Source organism: Aplidium turbinatum, chromosome 13, assembly GCF_918807975.1.
Source record: "Aplidium turbinatum chromosome 13, kaAplTurb1.1, whole genome shotgun sequence".
NCBI classification, from domain to species: domain Eukaryota; kingdom Metazoa; phylum Chordata; class Ascidiacea; order Aplousobranchia; family Polyclinidae; genus Aplidium; species Aplidium turbinatum.
Window position 1 is genome coordinate 17,559,151 of NC_137484.1, and position 25,430 is coordinate 17,584,580.

At 36.6% G+C, this 25,430-nt stretch overlaps 1 protein-coding gene across 1 annotated transcript; it reads left to right on the plus strand.

Moving 5' to 3' along the window:
* The first annotated feature begins 1,768 nt into the window (after positions 1-1,768).
* LOC145781868 (glycerol-3-phosphate acyltransferase 4-like) lies at positions 1,769-24,117 on the plus strand. Its single transcript, XM_082593549.1, has 12 exons — positions 1,769-5,446; positions 6,799-6,868; positions 11,052-11,176; positions 11,847-11,889; positions 12,362-12,416; positions 14,934-14,999; positions 15,816-15,890; positions 16,040-16,129; positions 16,486-16,607; positions 18,687-18,916; positions 20,193-20,401; positions 21,612-24,117. Exons 1-12 carry the CDS (start codon positions 5,291-5,293, stop codon positions 21,889-21,891), a joined length of 1,521 nt encoding a protein of 506 aa, XP_082449675.1. The 5' UTR covers positions 1,769-5,290; the 3' UTR covers positions 21,892-24,117.
* The last annotated feature ends 1,313 nt before the right edge of the window (positions 24,118-25,430 follow it).

Genomic DNA, 25,430 nt, shown 5'->3' on the forward strand with positions numbered 1-25,430 from the left:
GGCCTGGCCCCCACGCAGGCCCGTAGCCAGCCGGGGGTCCTCGCCCCCCCTGAAAAAAATTTCGCCCCCCCCCCCCCTTGGAAAAATCTCAACATTCTTGAGCAACAGCTACAATTATAATGATTTTGCCAATTTAAATTTTTTTGGCCCCCCCTAAAAAAAAGTTGACCCCCCTTGCTCTGCGGTCTGGCTACGGCCCTGCCCCCACGGCTTAGGCACCTATGGATTCAGTAAAAAATGGATAAAACTGCGACAAAGCTCAGCTTACACTTTCTGCTATTGCACAACCTAGCTATCTTCATTCTTGAGAGAAATTTGGCATTAAAAATGCCAACCTGGCATCCCTGGCCGTTGGACCCGCGAGAGCGTGTGATAGTCACGTGATCGACGATGCGCATGCGTCGAAGTCTTTTTTCGCTTGCAAAATGTGACAAGACAGATTTCGCGCCACTTGAGTTACTTTCAACCGCGTTCAGCCGAAAGGGCAGCTATGATTTCGAATATGTCTGATACGAAAAACGAATTTCGAATATCACCTTAATCGAAATCGAATCGAAAATCGAAATTGAACACCCCTAGTTACCGTATCTAATTAATCCCCACACCATATATAATATTGTAGCTGCAGATAGATCATATAAGTAGCCTACAGTAAATTTGAAGATAATTATATCATAGTGAATTAAAGGAAACTTGAAAAGTGGAAGTTTTAAACATAATGCAGTTTGCATCTATGATACTATGCCGGTGTTTACTCAATACCAACAAATACAAACAAAATTACTGTGATGCATTTCTCTCTTTAGGCTGCAATCAATTAGTGCAATCCCCAACCTAAGTAACTTCCACAAGTTCAACTTTAATCAATCATGTTTACAGCAATGACCAAACAAATAAAATTCAATGCTATGTTCTTATTCACGATGTTTCTGATCACTTTCCAATTGTGATAATAAGAAATGGTTTCATATTATCTGAATTTTCTCAACTAGCTACTCTCCAAGGTGTATATGATCAATCAGAGTTGACTCTGTCAAGGAAACAAGCAAAGATGGTCCTGTAACCGGTGGTGAAATCTTTTAAAATGACTGAGACTTTTGATAAATTCTTATTTCTGTTCAAATTAACGTGTACTTTAAAAGGTCGTCGCTAATTAATTGGATACGCTACTGAATTACATTGTATTATAATCAATGAAATCATATTGAATTGATATTAATAACAATACCGTCTATTAATTTTCAGTGCTTATCTAAGTACTGTAAATTAGTATACTTCGGTAGGTGTTCATTGTGATGGCTTTTTTGCTTTGAACATTAAGTTTGTTTTAACAAAAAAAAAAACCTTAAGCGAGTAATGTCGGTCTGGAATTGCATGCGGGAAGTGATTTTCTGATCTCTCTGGATTTATTAATATTCAATTGAACACTGAGAATATGTTCTTATAATGTTTGTATGTATATAATGTATTGTATTGAATTTAAATTTAACCGTTGTTATTGCGTTCATAAACGTAGTTGCACTGATGAGAATTTAATATTCGATAACGCGTTCTGCAACACTGTTTTTTGCACTCTGCAATGCCTGATGCAGATTTATCTGTAGATTTCCATCACGCATTGAAGCGGTGATCTGATATTGAAATTTTCTACGGTTTGAGAAAAAGTTTTCTCTGCCTATAAAACGTTGAATGGTAGTTTAATTAATTCTTTCCAATTGTAGTTGTGATAAACTCTATAAAACCTAAACAAGAAAAATATACACAAAAAGTAAGGAATATGAAAAACTTTGTTGCTAATAAATTCATTTTTGATCTTCAAAATAGCTTGACCAACCATTATACAAAAAGGAATGATTCAGTTCATGGCAAATTTTGTCATTTCATCGACACGTTTAGTGAAACATTAAATAAGCATGCACCTTTACGATTGTTGTTTCGAAGAGAAAGAAAACTCAAGACCAAACCATGGCTAACAAAAGGAATTTTGAACTCCATCAAAACTAAAAACAGACTATATCACTTGAAAATAAAAGACCCAACAAACACTTCTGCACAAGCAACATACAAAAAGTACAGAAATGTACTTACTCATACCAAAGAGCAAGCAAAAAAAATGCATTACAGTTTTCTTATTACGCAAAGCAAGCACAACACTGGAAAAATATGGAAAACCATAAATGACATCATCAAGTACAAACATAAGCACACAGCTCACATACCAGAAGAAATAATTAGCACTGACAATGAAAAAATATCTGACCCTGCACAAATAAGTAATTGTTTTAATTTCACAGAAATTGGTCCTTCCATGGCATCTAAAATCCCTCTACCGTCTCCTGGCTCATTACTGAAATTGCAAAGTGTCCCATTCTCCTTTTTCCTAAAACCTGTCAATCAAGAAGAAGTATTAAAACATCTTAATAATCTTTCTGTCTCTAAAAGTACAGGACATGATGTAATTCCTATAAAATTTGTCAAACTATCCTTACCAATAATTCCCCCCTTTCCTCACCAACTTATTCAATGAGTGCATCGATAAAGGTGTATATCCTGACGTACTAAAGGTCGCTCAAGTTACCCCGATCTTCAAAAGTGGCTCCAAAAAAAATTGTTTCAACTACAGGCCCATATCCCTATTGTCCCCTTTCAACAAAATATTCGAAAAATGCCTGTACGAACAAATGTACAATTATCTAACAAGAAAACACCTGATCACACCACATCAGTATGGATTTAGACCACAATATTCCACTTCGTTAACTGTGTCAAACGTTTGTGATAACATTTTAACTAACCTAGATAATAAAAATACAACTTGCTCTGTATTTCTTGATTTAGCTAAAGCCTTTGACACAGTTGATCACACTATTTTCATACAGAAGCTGCAAACATATGGTTTTCGAGGCCTTCCATTACAATTGTTAAAAAGCTATATCAGCAATCGTCTACAGCACACGGTTGTAAATGGAATCTCTTCAAACTCAAGACAGGTTACCTGCGGTGTGCCCCAAGGATCGACATTGGGACCCCTTCTTTTCTTGCTTTATATAAATGACTTACCAAATTCAACAAAGATGAGTGTTAAACTATTTGCAGACAACACCAATCTTACGATGAGCGACAAATGTGAAATACATTTGCAGAATAATGTGAATGCCGAAATGCAAAAAGTTTACAACTGGTTGAAGCTTAATAGAATATCGTTAAATTTCTCAAAAACTGAATACATGCTAATAACAAATAAAAAAACAAATAAAAAATTTTAACATTAACATTGGTAACACAACTATTCAACAAAAAGATCAAATAAAATACCTTGGCGTTTACATAGATAACAAATTAACATGGAAATATCACATAGACAAAATTTGCTGAAAAGTAGCAAAAGGTTCATGGGCGTTGCTAAAACTCAGAAATTATGTCAACACAGACACTTTAAAAGATGTGTATCACGCTTTGATTTACTGTCATTTGCAATATTGTATATCAAGTTGGGGAAAGGCCTGTGACAGTGTACTGGATTCATTAATAAAATTACAAAAAAAGGTTATAAGAATAATTACGAAACAAAATTACTATGCTCACACTAATTCTTTATTTTTTAAAATGAACATCTTGAAACTAAAAGACATATATATACATAATATTGAAATAAAAAAACATATGTACAAAGTTCATATGAATCAGTATCCGTCTACGTATTGTGATTTATTTACAAATGCTTCATCCATTCATCAGCATAGCACAAGATATCAAACAAGCAACAACTATTTTATAATTAGATCAAACACAGAATTTGGCAAAAAGTCCATGCAGGTATTGGGACCAATGGTCTGATCAGAGGTTCCAAGTAGGCTAAAAAACTTATCATTTCATTGTTTCAAAAAACAGATTAAAACGTTAATTTTACAAAGCTACAGTGCATCGTAAGTGATATGTTATGGAAACCAACTTGCCAGTTTCATAATTATGCAATAGGCCTACAACATGTTCAGTCGGAAACTTGATTAATATCTGCTTGCTTCTTGGAATTTTGTGTTTAGGCCTACATTATCTTAAATATCTTCTTTTTTTTTTTTTTTTTTGGTGCGTATGTTGAAGCGCGGGAACGTTTTAACATTTTATTCTATTTTTCTCTTGTAGGCTTATTTTAAATGGCAAAATCGTCATTTTCGTAAGGTGGCAATTGACTAGTAGACCGTATGGTTGTCTCCCTGTCGGTATGGGAACTTGTGTAACTTTTGCATTGTGTATATTAATTGCATATTTCAAACATGTACCTATGTTCCTGTTACTGACAAATAAAACATTGATTGATTGATTGATTGAATACCATATTTTCGTAAAACACTGGTAATGTATTATTCATGCATTAAAGTTTAATAATACGGTATGTTTTAAATATTAGCAAATTTTTTATGTTTTATGTATATACATTCCAATTTCTTTGTTAGCTCTACATGTCACCTTTTTATCCTGAAGAAATGTTTTGCTTGCATAATTTTTCATTTGCAGATTTGATTCACATATCGTATTCAGGCAGGCCTATTCAGGGTATGGTGTTTCTGTAGCATGGCTAGGCTCCATGCAACAGATTCCAAACAAACCATGAGTGACTATCAAATTAACTGGTATACACTGTACAGTTGTACACAGAGATCTCTTTTGCAGCAATACAAGCAACAATGGTTCTGCTTTCAGGGTGTGTTTGTTACGAAATGCGAATATGCTTTGAGTGTGCCAGCTTTTTAGTAGTGCCAGCTTTTTAGTAGTGCCAATAGATGAAAAAATTTACTGGCAACAACACATGTAGACTTCAGTCTGACAACCTTAGTGATTGGGCCTGTGTCAGTTATTTAAAGTCTATATGTGCTTACTAGCATGTAAAACTCCCAAGATAATTATTACAAACAAAGAAACTTTTTCAGTCAAAACATGACGATTTTCATAATTAATCAATCATAAATTTCATATGTTAAACTTCAGCTAAATTGGAGTTTGAAACTCATCACTTACAAATAACTTTTATATATTTGTTTGCTATTGTACAATTTTTGTACATTTAAAACATGTCAGCTCTCAACTGACCGATTACAATTTAACTAAATTATATATGTTTTTTAGATTTGCTTTGATCAATTACAGGTACCATACTGTACTGTATAATACTCTCACCTACAACAAATTATATTTTTAGATTTGCTGCTAATCAAGTACTGGATGGCACTGTCATAATTTGTTCATATTTTTGATCATAGCTGTGTGTAATATAACATTCTTGTATTTAAAAATGATTTTTGAGTCGCTGTTTTCTTTTACAACTCTGTACAGAATATATGGAGCTATTATTACCCTTCTTTTTATCACCATTATTGTACCGGCATGCTTTGGTCGTGAAATTGGAATTCGACGATTTTACATTAATGCCTTAATGAAAGTTTTTCAGGTATGCTTATATTTTAAAAGTACAGTACACAACTACGGTAGGCCTGCCTATTTTAGCATGACAACGGTTTTATAGTTCAAAATTTAGTTTGTAATATGAAGCACAGGGTTGAAAAAATCTTATGATTTTTAAACACATTATATACAATTACAAATCAGATATTTTTGATTCAAATCGGATTTTTTTATTTAAATGATATTTTTTAGAGAAACAAAGTTGTGTTGTCTATTTAAGGGAGGGGGGATTATTTTAGTGATAAGTTTGTTTTTTACCTAATAATTACTTCAAATATTTTTATTAGTTGTTAGTTTTTTGTTTAATCATTGGGACTGAGCTCAGAAGTTATCTCATCAGACTTGCAGCATCACTTTGTTTTTGACTCATTACATTCATACGTATAATCAGACCTTTTCTAACAAAAGTTTGATAGTACTGAGTGTAATAGTGAGTACGAACTCAAACAATAAAAATTCAGATAAACAAAATTAGAAGTTTATTTTGCATTGAAAAATTTGGACATAAATAGAAACTCGCCAGCTTTTGCAATGTCCAGTCAAATTTAAACTTAATATTGAATCAGGCCGACAGTAGAAAAACATGATCGACATCTGCAGTGATAGCTTTCACCTCCCAAAACACTTAACGCCACCTTTAAAATGTTATTATTGATTTTGTCAGACTGTGATTTTCACCATGTCAAAGGTGTTGCCATTTTGAGCTCATCTTTTTAAAATACCCATTACCCAAGGCATGATTTTGACTAATTTACACTTTTGAGTGATTTTTATTGTTTAATTTTATAACAAACAACTCTAATGAAGCGTATTGTTTGCTAAAATTCACTTAGTTACACATGAGATGCAATGCCAAGCACAATTTTGTTGTGTTTAGCAGCTTTTCATCATTCAAGATTAGACAGCAAACACAACATGGCTTCAAGGGCTTTTTATGTATTATTTACTTAAAATTGGTTACACTCATCATTTCATAAATGTCTTTCAAGACTGTTTTGGGAAATTTACTTGATAGGCTGGTCATAGTGTTTTGTCAAAGCAGGTGTTTGAAATTGTGTTCAGACGTATGTCGTATATATTAAACTATTTTGAGCATCCAGCAATCTTCCTTCTTTGTTGAGTGACATCATTTGTAGATGAGTTGTGAAAGCAAACTATATATAATCAAAATTGACAAAGATAACCATATTATACAGTATATAGCCTACAATATATATACATGGCTTTTTGTTGATTCTGCTACACGACACGTCACCAACATTTTTTAAATATTTTTTACAGTAGGCGAGGTTTTTTTTTTTCGGTCAACGACCAACGTATGTATTAATCTTGTTACAGTGGGGCACTGCAACAACAAATACACCAATAAAGGAAGGTTTAAAACCATTGCAAAACAATCATTTTGAAGGTATGCACTTTTGAATCATGGCTGTCGTTTATGTTTAATGATAGTCTTTTCATTGATGTTACTTGTGTGTCCTCAAGTGCATAATTAACCCACCTAATGTTAGCTTTGATCTCTGAAAAGTAAGTGTGTCATTGCATCAAGTAAAAGCTGCATCAAATATAGGCTACCATTTAATTTGTGTCATTCATTGATTTTTTTGTGGTATCATATCTACACACACTTTTTTGTACCAGATATATTTGACTAACATACTAATTCTGTGCACATTTGTTCATAGAAAAGTAGCCTATGCTGTTGCCACAGGGCACCATATACAGACGAAATCGGTTAATAGTATACTGCTTAAACATATCAATCGTTTATTTGAATCAAAACCTGAAATCCCAAACCAAATCCAATCTAATGTTAAGTAAAAACATCGGTTAAGCGTATACCACTTAAAAGAATAAGTCGGATAAAAGCATCAGGATTTGCTTCCAGTTTGTATACTTCATTCATTTAATTGTATAATTGTACACATTAGTGTAGTAGTAGTCCAGTTTTAATCCGGTCTTCTTCATTGTGTGTCACACGGCCGTAGCCCAGAGCATCACGTAGGCTCTTGCTCTATCGTTGAGCTCGGCCAAATCCTGTGCAGAGCACCTTGCTTTTAGGTCAGGGCATTCGAGTAGATGTTGCATCGTTTGCTCCTGTCCGCATTTGCAACTTGTGCTCCCCATGGAATACCCCCAGTGTCTCATCAAGGTTTTACACCTGCCAATACCAGTTCTTAAGCGGTTGAGGCATCGCCAATACTTCCACGGTTCACGTTTTCCGGGAGGAAGGCTCTCCATGGGTGTGAGCTCCATATTGGCCAATGTCGGTCCGGCTGCCAGTCTCTCCTGCCATAGTTGAACCCGCACATTGGCGGCGACATCGTCATGACCTAATGGGACAACTGAAGCAAGGAAACTTTTTCTTGACTTCAGACGCCTGTGTGCTGGAGTTTAGCCAAACAGTGGGTGTCTCAAATCTATGTCCTGACAAGATCTTTCCTTTCTGCTGGTCAGGCATCTTCTGATGTTGGGGGGAGCAATTCCAGATAGAATGTGCAGCGACGTGATGTTGGTTGGTTTGAGACAACCTGTAATCAGACGGCAGCTTTGGTTCAATATGGGGTCAATTTTCTTGGCATGTGCTGAGCGTACCCACACTGGGCAAGCATATTCTGCAACTGAATAGCATAAGGCTAAAGCAGTTGACCGTATTGTGTCAGGGAGGGCACCCCAATCAGAGTTTCCGAGTTTCTGCAAAATATTATTTCTAGAAGCCACCTTAGCTCTTACTTTTTCAATATGGGATTTGTATGTGAGGGACCTATCTAATTTGACACCGAGGTATGTGGGATTGATACAGTGTGCCAGTTTGGTTCCATTCCAGGAAATGTTTAGTTGGCGTGATGCATCCCGGGATCTAAGGTGGAATGCGCAGACTTGGGTTTTATTGGGGTTGGCACGCAGGTGGTTGTCCGTGTAGTATGTTGTCAGCCCATCCAGAGCATCGCTGAGTAGGCACGGTTGTCGTGTGACGTGGTGAAGACATTGGTTTCACTTCTAGTGCTTGTTAGCTCTGGTCGAAGTTACTTGTAGGGAAGGCCACGTAGAGGCTGTCTTCATCTTCCGGTGATGTCCCCGTTACCGAGGGTGGCCGGATTCACCTCCAAGTGCCGCAATCATCTTCACACCCTGCCTCCACATCGATCTCTCTGTCTAGCACGTCCTCTCTTGTCAAGCCCACATTGCTGCTTTCTTCCTCAACTTGCTTTTTCCATGTTTTCTTTGGTCTTCCTTGTTTTCTACGACCCTCCGGCCTCCACTCGCAACTCCAGCGCTCTTCTCAAAACATCATCTTCATCCCTTCTCAAAACATGCCCATACCACCTCACTCCATTCGCTTTTGCCAACTTATCAACACTCTCATTCAACCAAAGCAAGCTCATAAGTTCTTCGGTATTCCTTTTGTCCATCAGCTTTACACCACACATTGCTCTCACCATCGCCACCAGTCACTGCCGCTTCACAACCACCACTGGCATTCAATCTATCTCCTAGATAGCAAAAGGCATTTAATGATTCAACTTCGTCATTCAGCTTTTCAACAGGACCAATCATTCCTTCCTTAATCTTCTTGCATCTTTCACATCTTAGTGAAAAGAGAATGTCTCTTTTTTGCTTTGCATAATTGTCTGCAATGTTCAAAGGTGAAATGAAGCAAAGGTGAGACCGTGGCCTTTCAAGGAATGGACATGGACAAATTATTTCGGCTTGAAAGGGAAGTGTTAGAAAGCATGTCCAAAAGTTTAAAACAGAAAACTCTGAAAATTTTTTTTAAAATTGCTGAAAAAGTAGCCTACTGTTAATGCAGTGCGTAATTTCAATTGTGCAGTTTCGTTCTGTTGAAGAACATTGCAAATTAATTATTTTACCAGACAGTGCAAAAGACTTGAAAAAAAAAACCTTTGCGATTTCAAAACAAGCAATGAGTGTGAGTCGTGTTTTTTTACAATACTGTACCACTATTTTCGTAGGCCATGTTCCATCCTCAAAACAACACAGCTGGTACGGAGCTAAAAATAGGGTTGCCAGAGGTTAATATAAAAAAGAGCCCAAGCTTATGCAAAAAGTAGCCCAATTTTTTTTGGGGTTCTAAAATGGAGCCCAAATTGGAGCCCAAGCAAAGAGATAGGCTATTATACAAAATTCTTCCAGAGCGCTTGATCATCAGTCCCAAATTATAAGTGTTTTTACAGCTCTTCACATCTTTCAGACAGATTGGCAACCATGCATTCACTCAACTGTTTGTTAAAATAACTACAAACAAGTACCGGTACCACACCAAGTAACACAAAAAATATATAGTTTATTTGCTTTTCGTGATGAGCTAACACATCAAGAGTGTTCCCCTCAAGACCATCAACAGTTTTGATAACCCACCAAGGTCGATCAACGTAGGAATTATCTTTTTTGTTTTTTTTTACTTATATAAATTGTTAAAAAAAAATTCACTACCGTAGCTTTTTTTTCTCATCTTTCTACATTTGTAAAAACTTTATTAAGGTGTTGCGACCATGCCATAACCGATTGTCCTGCTTTGGCATCATGCACGTTACGGTATAGCGTCCGTGTTTTCTACCTTTTTCTAGACCCCTGCTCTGTTTGACATATTGTTTTTCGTTGTGATGGTCAGAAATAAAAACAAACTGAACTGATCACCATTCTCCACTGCATTTTTATGAAAACCGGGATCACTTAAGTTGCCAGGATTGCCAGATATTAAAGCCTAAACATGCATATTTTTGAAAATTGGCATCTTTATTATTAAATTGGTAACCCTGCCTGACCGAGGCCTCCAAAATGAAATGCTCCTCAATGAAATAACTACAAATTAGGTAAAAATCTTAAACATGATACAATTTTTACATAAAAAGTTATATTATACTGTATTTAAAAACAAAAGTAGCCCAATTGGGCGCCAGCCAAAAAAGCGCGCCCAACGCGAATTTTTGGCGCCTGGAGAAATCAAAAGTAGCCCAATTGGGCGTAAAAGCGCCCAATCTGGCAACCCTAGCTAAAAATACCACGCTTGAATCAAAAACTTCAACGTCAAAGTTCGCGTTGTGACGTCACAGAGATCGGTGAGATTAAAAGAAGTCCGATTGCCGCAGTTTGCAGAAAAATGCTTTGATCGTACATGCTCTCCCAGTCAGCAAAGCTGGTCTTTTTTACATTGTTTCAACGTCTGCAGACGATAAATCAATGTAAAAAGGACCAGTTTTGTTGGCTGGAACATACAGCGTAGAGTTATGTAACACAGAACTAGTAAATTCTTTAAAGTTTAACCAGAATTGTAAACAGTTGTAGGAAGTGTCAGTTGTAATGTGCGTTGCAGCCTAGTCAGCGCAGACATCTTCTCAACAACTACGCCCATTCACAATAAACCTTTTTTTAAGTAAATTGGTTAAACGAATCAGTCGTATCAAAACGTCTGGCAAATAGGTGATTCAATTAACCGATTTTGTCTGTAATCAATTAATCATAAAACAGCACTCAAGTATAATTTTATCTCAAAAGCACCATACCTTCCTGTGGTTGAGATAAGTTAAACCTGTTACTAAAAGTTTTGAGAACATATTGCTTTGTTTCAGAAATTATTTCAAAAGAAAACTCCATAGATCGCCTTGATACAAGAAGCTTTAGTGAATCTGTGGATAAAGCACATAAAAACTTTGAATTGTCAGATGTTGTATATTTAATTAAGAGTGGAATAGAGGTAACAATATTGTAGTTTTTTGAACATCTAATTTTTAACGTAGTGTATTGATATTTCAAGGACTGTTTTAATGAAAACTTTTATGCTAATCTTAACTCTTCCGCACCCAGCATTTTCTATAGTTTTATAAAAAAAAGCATGCAGTTTGCCAAGCTTTATTGCTGTGCTTGATTTTTGATTCACATTCTTTGAACCTAAAAATTTCGCGAATTTCAAACTTACCTACTGTCGCCAACAGCCCAACAACCTTGATATTTCCTATCTCGTGAAATGCATTTTAGAGGGGCAAAAGAGTTTATAGATGTTTTGTCATGCAACAGAGCTTTGTCACACACATTCACAGAAGCATCATTTTAATGTGATATTGGCAGAAAAGAGTTAACCTTGATTTTTGGATAGCTTCATGAGATTGAAGCATAGCAAAATTGTTTCATTGTTTCACAACCAACCATCAACCAACACTGTTGAGCTTTTGAAGCTGTAGGATTGTTACCGTAATTTAATTCATGACATTTTGATATATTTTGGTTTGTATGCATTCTGTGTGTGCTAATTGTACTAGTGTTTTTTTGGGGGAAACTTGTGTTTTGACATAGTACTTTTATGCTTACCGTACTTGATTATGAGTATTGACTATTGAAAACCAAGTTACAAATCACCAATCTTTCAGGCTGTAATTGATGATGAAGTTACAAAGAGGTTTAGAGCAGAAGGTAAGAGGTTAATGTAGATGATGAGCTTATTTTTGCTTGTGACAATCTTTTATAACCAGATAGCTTATGGACAGTAGAGGATCCAGGGTTCATGCCACTAACGTTTACATTGTCCGTCCATGAATTATTGCTTCAATTATACTATTTCAGTGTTTATCTAATCAGCACTTCCCATATTTTTATACGATGTTACTGACTTTAAGAATACAATTTGTATCTTAGTTTAACTTGGTGTCACTGTGACTGAGACGATTTAGTTTTATAACTTTTGTTGACTCATATAAAAACACAACAGGTATGACATAAATTTTGTCTAGACGTGTTATTGTTTTAAAGTTTAGAAGTCTAAGCATACCTTATATTTGTTACTTCGGTAGTTCTATGCACTTCTCTGTGTAGTCTGGTAACTGATAATGGTGCAATGCAATTTTTTAACAAACCTAGTTCTTGAAACAACATGTTGTGTCCACAGAGCTTCCTTCTTGGAACTTATTGACCAGAACAGATGTCAACCATGAATTCATAAGGTGTGTGATTGTTGCACAAGTGAAATACATTATAACTTATGTATAAGAAAGCCATATTATTGTGTATAAAGATTTGTTTACAAGGTGCCCTGATGTTTTCCAAGATATCTATTCCCCTCATGATCTCATTCAACTTAACTTTTTTATGTTTAATTTCATTGTGATTGTGCAAAGTTAATTTCCTGGGGCGGGTTCCTTCAGTGCAGTAACTGAAGGTCTGTGTTCAGCAGCCAAATGTAGCTAAAAAACCTCCACTGGCCACATGTTTGATGCAAATAATGTATTTTACATTACAAATAAGTTACCCATAGCCTTTAGTGTAAGTTTACCCATGGCTCTTAGAATAAGTTTACCCAAAGCCATGAGTCACCTGATGTAGCTACGGATTATTTTCTGTGTTTGGTATATAGAGTAGACCTATGTACAGTAGTAGTTTATCATGGGGCTGTCAATTGGGTCTGCTACTATTCGGTGAGTCAGTGAGTCCCTTAACGGGGGATTTTTTTCAATTTTTTTTTTAAATTATCGGGTACCGTAGCCTAATTATCATTGCCGTTTTAGGGTTAGGGTTTAGAGGTTAGGAACTCACCGAAACGGGCCATTCCGCTGTCAATTACAGCTACACTCGGCTGCTGAGAAATGTGTGGTGGAGTATCACCTGAACTGTATTTGTAGTGTTTGGTAGAAATTTGTTAGGTAGGAGCAGAAATTTTATACATTTCGAATGAAATTGTGTGCTTCTTGTTTTTTCTTAATAATGAAGTATAGTGTTTGTCTTACAGTGTCATCTGTGTTTCTTGATAGTGCCACGCAAGACACCACTTTTGTTTACTTGCAACAATTTGGCAAACACATCTTTGATAAAGTAAACTTTTGTATTGGATTTGAAACTATAACTGCTGTTGGTTGCCACTACTCCATTTTACTCTTTGTACCTTAAAGCCAGTGTAGAATCGCGTAAACTGATTGTGATTGTGGACTTTGTGGCATATTGATTGCACACTTGCGTTTACTCAAAATGCACAATTTAGATAAATTTTAGCTGTGTAAATGCTATTTTGTTTTGCATTAGTCGTGCAAGCTTTACATAGAATAGCGTCAAGATACTGTTAGTATTTGTTTAAGAAGGTAGTCCATGTCAGCAACTTGTCACGAAGTCCAAAGGTCGTAGCAAATTGAGGCGTGTAGTGCGTGTGTGATAATTTTGTGAAGTTTAATGGAATTAATTCAAAAATACAATTCTTGTCTGGGTTTAACGGCAGAGCACAGTTAATGCTTACTAATAATTTATTTTTACGTGGTAGGGTGGGAAATCAATGAATAGCGCCAACGGGAAGACGTGTAATTTGCGCAACTTTATTTGCATTATCGCCTAGCACTAAGCAGCCTACTGAAAGTTTTTATGCCATGACAAACCCAAGAACCTGGGCCTATAAATCAATTCAGATATTTTTTGACATCATGCTTAGACGGATGATTTCAATCAGAACCTTTTTATTTGACATGTTACTGATATTAATTTTTAAACACTTTTTTAACTTTCAAAATACTAACAAATGTAATACTGTATCAGGTTGTGGATTATGTCTCAGCCAGTAAGTTAGTTCTTTTTGCTCTATAGATTTCTGCAGGTGATACATTAATAACCTTTGTAGACGTTGAATCAATGCAAAGAAGAACTTATTGTCTGACTTGGGTCATGTCTGACTTGTGCGAATTATTTGTGTTTATTGTCTTTTTGCTTTTTGTGTCTTTCTTTTTCGCCAACAAAACAAAAAATAAACTGAACTGAACTGGGTGTCGCATCAGCGCATACGTCTGCCACCCTGTTAGACTACTCCTAATTTCATTGTTTAATTTCGTCAAGAAATTGAAAACGTTTTGCTCAACTTTTCAAGCTACATACTTGCAATATAATTATTTTGGTCTCGTTTTTTGATAAATGATGCAACACACGACTGAACTTTTCATGTACGGTACTTTATTGTGCAATTTATTGATTTGAAGTGTTTTCTACTTCAACGAAAGCATGTAGTTTATTGCCATGAGATCAGTTTATAGCTTTGTACGTACTTATTGGTCTTTATGATACTATTCGTCACCTGGGTTTTTGAGACTTTTCGGTCATTCGTCCGAAATAACTTGAAAAAATTCGGTCATTTTTTATTTATTTCGGTCATTTTTTTCTGATGAAAATGTTTCCTTTCAAGTAGCTGATACAAACCAAAATTTGCACTTCCTGGCTAGCTACAACATAAGTTTCGCTGAGAAACGTTGTTTTTTTCGGACATTTTGACCGAATTGACTATATATTTTTTCGGACATTTTGACCGAATTGACTATATTTTTTTCGGACATTTTGCTAAAAAATCGGTCAATGACCGATAAATGACCGAAAAAAAAAACATTTCGTCAGTCGTCACCATAGTACATATAGTAAGTTCTTTTAAAATTGACTTATAATATATACGATGTGGAATAATCTTTGTTAGTTTTATAATGTTCTTTGTGTTACAGTGTCCGATTGTCAGTTTTGTGGTTTATTGGAGTCTTTTTCCGATACGGATTTTTGCTGCCGTTGAGGTACGTACCTGCTCAAGATAATTTTTATTACACAATATTTCTGGATTTTGTCTGGCACTAGATTTTAAGCTGTAAAAAACGAAAACCTGTTTGCAAGCAAACTAGAACACTATATTACTATGCAATGCATTCTTGCTTTTTATCACAAACTTTGAATATTCTATGCCCAGCATAACTTTAAGGCACCCAGTTTGCACTTGCATGACTTGGGAATCTTTGACATCACAACTTATGGCGTCATAACTCGGCTGAGATGTGATGCATTAAACCGGCTAGCGCACTAGTGCCGGTTTTGCAAACGTTTTATGATTATTATTCTATTAAGGTACGTATTATGTTTTCAAAATTTTTGAACACGTTTGTACTCACCACCATTGCTCACTTTGGGATAAATGTGTATTTTCAACGTAATCGTAATAGTATCATCTGACGTAAACGTAACGTCATCTAACGTAAACGTTGACGGCAAGAGCGTGTAAAGATTGATGAGCGCATGTAGTGCGCATGAAAAATTAGCGCACGTGCGACATGCCATACTAGCGTTAAGGATGCACGTGATAGTGTTTTATCATGCTTAAATTCTTGTTCATTACCAAAAGGTTGATACTTGCATGAGCGACAACTTTCAGTTTTTAACAAGAAGGTTTTGCTTCAGAAAAAAATTTTCCCAAATTTTGCAACATCGCACTTACAATTTCTTATTCTATGAGTTTTTTTGCAAAGCAACCAAATGTACAGTAGTTAGCCTACGTATCATGTTAAACTGACTGAATAAAAGAAAAACACCTTTCCAATCAGTTTTTTATTGTTTGATAGAACCTTCATCACTGTATTTGCAATGTGTTGGCTGGTCTGCACAATGTTGCCACTTACCATCATGGCCGATTCCAAGTAAGTGTCGTAGTCTTGAAGCATAACTTTTTCATGGAAACTTTTTAACTTGAATTTTTTTGAATGGTTATTTAATATTTATACTACTTAGTACATAGCAATAGATCTTTTTTCTTGTATCCATGAGACGTTATTTTAATATTTTTAAGGGTCAAAAGAGCACTGGCATATTATATCAATCTAGTTGCATTTCGCATCATATGCCGGGGTTTTTCTGCTGTTGTCTCTTACCATGACAGGTATGCTGAAGAACAATGTATTTTTTCATTTGGTTTATAGCGTAACTAGAGTAGCTGTTAGAGTATTATACTGATTGTATACTTTTGTATGCATATTGTCAGTCAACCGTGCAAAAAATAAAGCGTGAGACGGCGCTCTTTCAGCCTCTAGGCATAATCAGCGGCGCGGTTATTCAGAGAAGGCAGTATTTGGTAGAATTTAATCAGTTACACGTTTCAAAAATTCCAAGTTTTTCATACAGTTATACAATACATCTAACTCAGTTTTTAGGTAAATTGCGTTGACGTTGTATTTATATGGTTATGTGAATGGGTTTTTTGAATGAGGCACGTAGTAAAATGTGTTCATTTCTCAGAGAAAACATGCCCAGGCCTGGTGGTATCTGCGTCGCAAACCACACCACCACCCTAGATGCAGCTATCTTGATGCAAGACCGCCCTTATTCCATCCTTGGTCAAATCCATGGAGGATATCTTGGTATGTTATATACATCAAAGTTTTATTGATACCATTAGTATCTGCTTATAAACTGGCTTTGATTTTATCAAGACGTTACGAATTTTAGTGTCACTTTTAAATTAGAATTTAAGTACTTTTAAATAATAATTATTACTGCCGGCAAGTTTGCATCAAGTATAATGCAATCAAAAGATACGAAATAGGTTCCTCATCACTGAGTGCCTCCCTATCTGGTGAGCTTGCTTTAGATCTTCTTCTTGCGTTTGAGGCCGCCACAGATCACGTTGTTACATCCAGGTGTAGAAGCCAATGGATTGTGTATTCATCGAGCGTTGTTAGGTCCACATGTCTAGTGGTCGGTATACAGGACATTGATAGATAATGTGGTGTGCAGTTTGAAAAAAATCTGAGCCACACGCACAAGATGGTGAATCGGCGAGGCCCCACTGAAACATGTTGCTGCTGAAACGGCCCACTCCAGTCCGCAGGCGATTGAGCTTCACCCATTTCTTCCGGGGTAGTTCTGCTCCAGGTGGGGTGTTGGTATTGGGAAGGATTGTGAATTGGGTTGGTTTCGCAACTTCTCTCCATTCACGGTTCCAAACTTCGGAAATGTGGAAGTTCGATTTGCAGATAGCTGCAGCATGTCGGGTGAACGGGCGTCGAGATTTCAAGCGCTGGGGCTTTGGAAGTGCGAGTTTAGGACAATCTGGTTGAGGAGGTGGTCATGCCTTGACGTAGCTTGTAGGACCAGACTACGTACGTGGTTTTCCCTACGAAGTCTACCTGGGGCGATGCCTGATAGTACCGGCAGAAAGTCAGATGCTTTAGATCAGTGTTTCTCAACCTTTTTTGGCCCAACGCCCTCTTTATGAACTGGCAAAATTTTACCGCCCCCCTAAAGAAAAACGATTAATTATGAAAAGCGAATATAAAACAAGAAATATTATTAATACTACAAAAAGTGCTCAATGCCAAGCAAAAAGCCAAGCAGAGCGAATTACATCACATATAGGCTAGTTAGTTACCAGTCTCTAAAACCCTTACAACCTGTTTTACTCTAAAAGGGGGATTATCAGAAGGTCCTTATTCCAGTAGAATTCTATTTCCATTAGAATAAGGACCTTTTGATGATCCCCTTTTAGGGTGAAACAGGCTGTAACGGTTTTAGAGACTAGTAGGCTAACTATATTTGATGAAAAGCAAATATATATTTGCGAGCATGAAAACAGTATAGGCCTACTGGTAGTCAGTGTGAACCTTGGGCTTGGAGAGAAAGTGCCAGTTTCTTCACATCCGGTGTAAAGCCAGTGAGAAACATTCGAAGATCACCTCTTACAGATATGTCAAGTGGGTTTCGCTGTTTGGTATGTAGCAGAACAACACAGCTGAATCCCTTTTCCACCAGGTATGAGGTAGAAAATGCTACTTCGAAGATACGAGCTCTTTGACGAAATCGTTACGCTGGACGGTAGATGGGTTAAACCAGAATGCCCCCTAGTAATCAAAACGCCCCCTTTAATCCGAAGTAATTGTAACACCCCCTGCAAAATCAAAGCGCTCCCTGGGGGGGCGGTACCGCCCCGTTGAGAACCACTGCTTTAGATGAATCTGTTACAAGCTTGGGTTACAGATGTTTCAATGTCAGTGTCATACGCAGCACATTATGTGTACAAACTATCTTGACATTAAGCTGTGGAGTTGGAGCCAGTTAGACGCGTCCGGAGTCGGAGTCGTTTAAAAAAAAGGCCGACTTCGGCTTGATACAAAACGATGCACAATGAAATTGTTTTTTTTTTTGCAATTTCAAATTGTTTGTAGTATGATAAATAAGACTAAAATTGTATTACTTGCAACATCACAACTTTATGCACTACATTTCATAAAACTACTTATTACTCTTATTGATTAACGAAAGAAATCTGGCAGCACTGAAGTTGGAGTCCACCAGTTATATATCTAGCAGTCGGAGTCATATATTTTTTGCCCGACTCCACAGCCCTGACATTGAGAGTAGAAAATTTGTTCACCTCGCTGCATTCATTAATAGTAGTCCAGTTGCTTGGTTATTCTGTTCGTAATAGTTACTCTTTGTAGGTTGGGTCATGCGTATGATGTCACGAGCGACAAAGCACGTCTGGTTTGAACGGTCCGAAGCCCGCGATCGAAAGTTTGTTTCAAAGAGAATTTTAGACCACGTCAGTGACAAGAACAATTACCCTGTGCTTCTATTCCCCGAAGGCACCTGCATCAACAACACATCGGTTATGATGTTTAAAAAGGGCTCTTTTGAAATTCCGACAACCATTTATCCTGTTGCAATCAAAGTGAGTTTTTTCTCGGCAGTCGAGTGTAGCAACAATTGTCCGAGATGGATTCATGTCTCGCCCATGAGTTCAGGCTCATCAGTTTCGCGCCACTAATTTATGCCACAGACTTTCGACCGCTGTTTGACACAAAGTGAACTAAATGGCTGCAGTTGTCGGACACAGCTAAACGTATCCTGACTGTGTCAAGGAGAGCACTTTATCAAGCTGGGTTGTATAGACTTAGGTTGAGAATCTGTTACATGAATTAGTGGCGCGATGCTGATAAACCCAATCTTAAGGGAGAAACTTGCACTGCTCATTATTCTATAATGAGCACTTCGTCCTGTGCTGACAGCCAAGTAGATTGCTCTTTCTCTACATATAATTAGTTGTTTGTCAATATCATATCAACTTTTGTTGCTTAAGTAAAACAAGGCATCCGCACTGGTGTATACTGGGTTGCTAGTGGCTTGCTTGTGATTAGTGGCTAAAAAAAGATAGTTGGTGATGGTACACTAATTCGGCATGCGATTATGCGTTCTATATGTATAAGACAGGCAAGACACAACAATACCACAGGGTTGAGCATTACAACAATATATTTTACATATTTACAAATAATTTTGACAATCGAACGTTTTCGGCTTAACCTAAGCCCTGTTTGTTTTCCACACTATTGCTTTTAACCGTTGCGTATTTCTTGTTGCTTACAATCAGTTAGCTAGTTACCTTCAAGAAGTTGAAATTTATTGCATTTTATAAATATTTTCAGATTCCTGATGAAGGCTTAGGTGAAGCCGAAAACGTTCGATTGCCAAAACTATTTGTAAATATGTAAAATATATTGTTGTAATGCTCAACCCTGTAGTATTGTTGTGTCTTGCCTGTCTTTGGTACAAGAAAGCAAACTCTCTCCCGAAACTATACTATATATAAGCTCACAAATTTTCGAAGGTATGCAACATAGTAATGGTATGCAACATGGTACAACATGGTATGCAACAACATGGCAAAACCTTTCAAGGTTTTGCCACCTTTTCCCGTTCGTTAACGTGCTGGTAGGTTTATATCGATTTTTGTAGTTAGTATCTTTTTCGTCCCGGACGCGTTAATGACGAAAAATAAAATGATTGATTGATTGATTAATATAATATGAAGATTCGAGTGTGGATTGAAAATAAAAAATAGTGTTTGGGATCGGGATGTAATTTCTTATACTTTATGTTACTATTTTCTTCTTACGCGATATGTTTTTAGCGCAAAATCTTGAGAACAGAGTTATCTTCTTGTGCAGTACAACCCTTGGTTTGGAGATGCGTTTTGGAACAGCTCGAAACACAGTATGTTGCAGTACTTGCTTGTTGTTATGACAAGTTGGGCGATCGTGGCCGATGTTTGGTACCTTCCAGCCATGACGAGGCAACCCGAGGAAGACGCGATACGATTTGCTCAACATGTCAAGTCAGTCATTGCGAGAAAAGGTGGTCTCGTTGACTGCGTGTGGTACGTACAACTTTTAATTGCATTAGGTAACACATTTTTTAAAGTGGCAGAAGCTTTTAATGGTTTAGAGGTAATCTGGGGTTGCTGTTCCCGAAATTACTCTTTCTTTGAATTACCTCTAATCATTCAAATATTGATCATCATCCAAATTTAGTTTTGTCCCCACTCGTGGAGGACTGAAGGTGGACGACTTTTTTCCTTGCGGCGGTTGTGTTCACTTCTATTCTCCATCTCATTCTGTCCATCGCATCTTCCTTCTGTCCGACTTTGTCTGCCTCATTCTTCACTTGTTCATTCCATGTTAACGTTAATGTTGTTTTTTAACCATAAACAGACATAACTGAGCTACATCACAATATAGCGAACGTTTTCAGCTATGCATATAACTCTATCAAGCCTTTAAAAAATTGTTTATGAAATACTGGAGAAACGTGGAGTATAACAACGAAAATATAATCTAATTTTTGTTGTTACATTGTACGTTTTCTCTCGTATTTCTTTGCAATATTGTTCTTTTAAAGGCTTGATGAGGATTATATCAGCCTAACTATATGCATAGCCGGCAACGTTCGCTATTGTGTTTTTGAAATGTTGAATGTTGTGGTGTTGCTCAGTTATGTTCGTTTATGGTTGAAAAAAGTATCCCTCTCTTCCCAACTTGTGTTAATGGTATTTGTCAAATGTGAGCCCTATCTAGTAACTAAGGAGCAGCGCACCATGTGTGAGAAAAAGAATTACTTCCGATTGCAGGAAGCAAGAACTTGTTTCCTTTTAAAGCGCTTGAGACAGTTGTAAGACAGTTCCAACAGAACTAAAATATGCATTGATACATAACGATGTGAAATCGCTGAGATATTTTGAAATCAAATGCGTGGTTACACTGGTTTCTGGTTATTGTCTGGCAACTTTTATTGACTAGACCAGTGTTGCTGATGTGCAAATGCGTTTTGAACACATTATTTGCTATGATATATTTTGAAAATTGCAACTCATTAACCTTTTTTTTTTATAGTTGTAAGCTGCCACGCGAGCACAAAGAGTTGTAAGCGGGCACGTGTTTATTTCTAACGTTTTGTCAGCGGACGTGATTGCATCCTCATAGATCTAGGGAAGATTATTATTTTTATCTGTCTGACATAGAATGGCAAAATGTTGAAATAAATCAGTCAGTTAAGAAAAACAGCGCAATCAAAGATTTTGCTGTCGACAGGGATGGCCAACTGAAGCGAATGCGGGTGAAAGAGTCGTATAGGCTGGAGAAACAAAAAGTTTTAGGGGAGATATTTACAAAAGATGAAGAAAACACTCTTGTGCGTGATGAAAAAGTGGAGTTTAAGATTTCCGAAGATCATTCTGTGAGTGATAGTGATTCGGACACAGAGGATTCTCTCGTTGAAGAGTCAAGCAGCGGTTTAGACTCCACAAACAAATCCTTCTTAGAAGAAAACTCAGTGGAAGACTTTGTAAAGAAAAACGATATTCTTTCTTAATCTAATTCTTTCTTGATTACGCAATTTTTAATTTCATTTCAGTCTTGAATCATGAACCCTGCTTGTATTGTTTCTGCTTTTGCCTGCTAAAGAACTTTTCTTGAAATTCTAACCACTAATCTGCAGTGATTCCGTTTTGAATTTTAAGAAAACGTTTTCATCATAACCAGTGTTGTCTGCAAAACATATGTTCGTAATATTATCATGCTTTTCAGTATGTTTCTGATTTCATCTTTAGGCAATCCATTTGTTTGCGCAATTTCGATGAAAGTTTGGGCATAAAAACGAGGCCTTTGTGGATACAGATCATTAAGTCTGTGTGATTTTTAAAACTAAAATGAGATGTATATAAATGTCATATTCCATATGCAAAAAGATCTCACCAAATTATAAACAAAAAAATCTCAACTTTTCTATCTTTTTTCTTTTGTTTATCAATTGATGCATCGGTAGCAGTGTTGACCAGGTCTAGGAGATACTTTTGGATCCGGGCCCGGGATAATTTTATGAGCCTATAACCTTTCCAAAGGGCCTGAAAACGTGAAGAAATCAGCGCGTATTGTTTGGATATAGTACGTTTTTCTTAGAAGTATTTTGATTTGGCCCCGAGAAGCTCATTGGTACTGGGCCCAAACTATCCGCTCAACAGCCCTGTGTATCGCTATCAATTTTTCAATTCAATCTTTTAAAAATATCAGAATATATAGCTTGACCTTAATTGAGCATTTTTTGTTGTCATACTCGTCAAGCTGTGCTGGCTTATTAAAGACTGAGCAGTTAGGCGTAGGATTAATGCCCAGACAAATTTCTTTTACACTTGGCTCGCGACACTGTGCGTGTCATTCCAAACATCCCAGACAGCAAAATTCGTTGTTTTTACATTGACGTTGAATCAATGTAAAAATAACGGATTTTTCTCTTGGTACTTTTTGTGGCAATTTGTTTAACTGGTATATTTTCACTGCTGTTGTAGTTTACGTACCACATAGCATCAGTAGCTTGTTCAATCATTGCAAGTTTTTTGTTTTATTTTGGCTGATTTCCATGCTTCGTACGTATACTTCAGAACAATTTTCTAACTGTTTCGTCACTGCTTTTTCTTTGCAAACAAACTTGTGGTTATTGTACGAACAAAACAAAATTTGTTTGCAAACACAAATGAGATCCATTTTGCGTTAGGCCTATCCAATTTTGTAAAAGTTACATAAAGTTTTCTTTGTCGTTTTTACGAAAATTAATTGAAAATGCTTATTCTTTTAGTTGAAACGTAACTCCAACATTTTATGGAGTGAACGTGGAAGCCTTATTTCATAGGCAAATTTATTTCAATAAATCCTGAAAACTTTCTTTTAACGCAGAAATTATAAACCTAAGGCAAATTTCTTCGCTTCCAATTGCAAGAACTAACAATGGTAAGGTATGGTGCTAAGTTAACAACTTAGTGCTGAAGCTCTTAGTATCACGGTATACTGAGAAATATCTTGTTATTTTTCAATTCTACAGTAGTATTCTTACTTGATGAATGGATAAAATACGCGAAAAAGAGAACCACTGCAATTTTTTTTTTCTTTGTTGATCAGGATTTTCAGTTTGAAAGCTCGTCATATTCTACTCGTCAGTAACGGATCAAGATTGAGGAACAAATAATAATTTTGTGACTTGTTTCATTAGCGTAGGCTTTACTTTTCTAAATGGCCATAGACCGCTCCGTGCTGTTTTAAAAAATCCTACTTTGTAATTTGTTAATATGTGTTGTATTGGCAACATTAACTTTAACCTTAGCTAGTTTAGGTAGGCGTAGGCTACGTATTAGTCTGTATTTTCATGCCGTTAAGAACAGTTTGAAATCAATTTCCCAACAAATAAACTTTTTCATTGTTTTTTTTCATGTTTTGTCTTTGTCGTTTGTGAGTAACAAAGCTTATTTGAGGTGGTGGATTTCTGACTTTGTGTTAGTGCCTACATTGAAAACTAGTAACTCAACAAAGACGGTTATTTTTCTTTTATGTAATTTTTGCCAATGCCCTTTTTGAAACACGAATTGTTGAACACATTGGGTCTCGGGCTACTATGTCAGCTTGTGTTGCGGTAAATGTGCTTATTTGAGGTACAGGTGGTGCTACACAGACAGTGCTTCCACTTTTGCAAAGCTAGATTACCACTTGTATTACCACATTTGTCCTCAGATTACCACATTTTTTACTGTGATTTTTTACCCGATCTTAACCGTATTTCGACTTACTTTTACATTAACACAGTGGCTATTTTACCCACATGTTGCCATAGTTACTATCAGGTGTTGTCAGAGTTAGGATTAAAGTTAGTAAGGGTTACGGTAAGACTTAGGAATAAGGTTAGGGTTTTGATCTTTACCCAGAACTAAAAATTTTTCTAAAATGCAAGTTTTTATTTTCAACAGCTTTAAACTTTCCTCAAATTACGACAGAATTCCTTATCCGACAACGCTATTATTTGGTTATATTTACACTATATAGTGTAAAATAAGGCCTAAAACAACTACTCAGTTTATTAACAGAACGTCAGAAATAAGAAAGCAAAGTACCAGTAGCTAAGCCAGGAATTTTGAACGGGGGGGTTTTGACGGCCGCCTGGCTTCGCTCGCCGGCCTCTTCGCCAAAGGCGACACCCAGCTGGGGGGCCTCCCGCAGAAAATTTTGAAAAATTACTTAAATTTGGTGCATTCTGAGAGCATTTTCAACAAAAATGTAGGTATAAATATTCCTGTAAAATGGTGCTGTCTGGTGGCATAGCAAAAGAATAAGATCATGTTTTCTTGGGCATTTTTCGGTAATAAAGCTAAGTCTCTATGTTTTCTTGTTGCTAATTCCTGGCTGAGATATTTGAATGTTTAGTATTCGCAAAACTCGCTCTTTTAATGCAGTTTCGTTAAAATTAGGCAAACTTTGTTTTAGAGACTGAAAGCATCATTCTTAATATCGTGACGTCACACGCGTGTCAAAGGGGGGGGGTTGTAACCCCCACCCCCCTGGCTACGCCACTGCAAAGTACTGTACTTGACACCGCAGCTAGAATTTGAAAGACATCTTGACTATGAATATGATCACATGGTCACCCTACCTTCAAAGTCAAAAATCAGGACGCATTCCAAAATCAAACCGAAAACAGCGGAACATGCTAGTCACATGCTGTTGTAAGTAGTTTTTTGCATGTCTGTTCGATTTTGGAGGACAACAGTTTAAATGCTCTTCTTTATTGATAGTATTTTATGTCAAATTTGCAAAATTTATAATTTCCACATTTTGGCAACATTTCCACACAAAATTTTCATATTACCACATTTTTACCACAAATTTTTCATTACCACATTTTTACCACAAGCATGATGAAAATTCCACAATTGTGGTAATTACCACAAAAGTGGAAGCGCTGTACACAGAGTGCTCCGACTGATGCATCTTTCGGAGGAGCGTCCCATTTGTTTTGATGACGTGATGAACGAAAGCATTCGAGACATAGGGAATAAGGCGTAGTTTTCCAACCTCTGGTGCCTTCTCTGA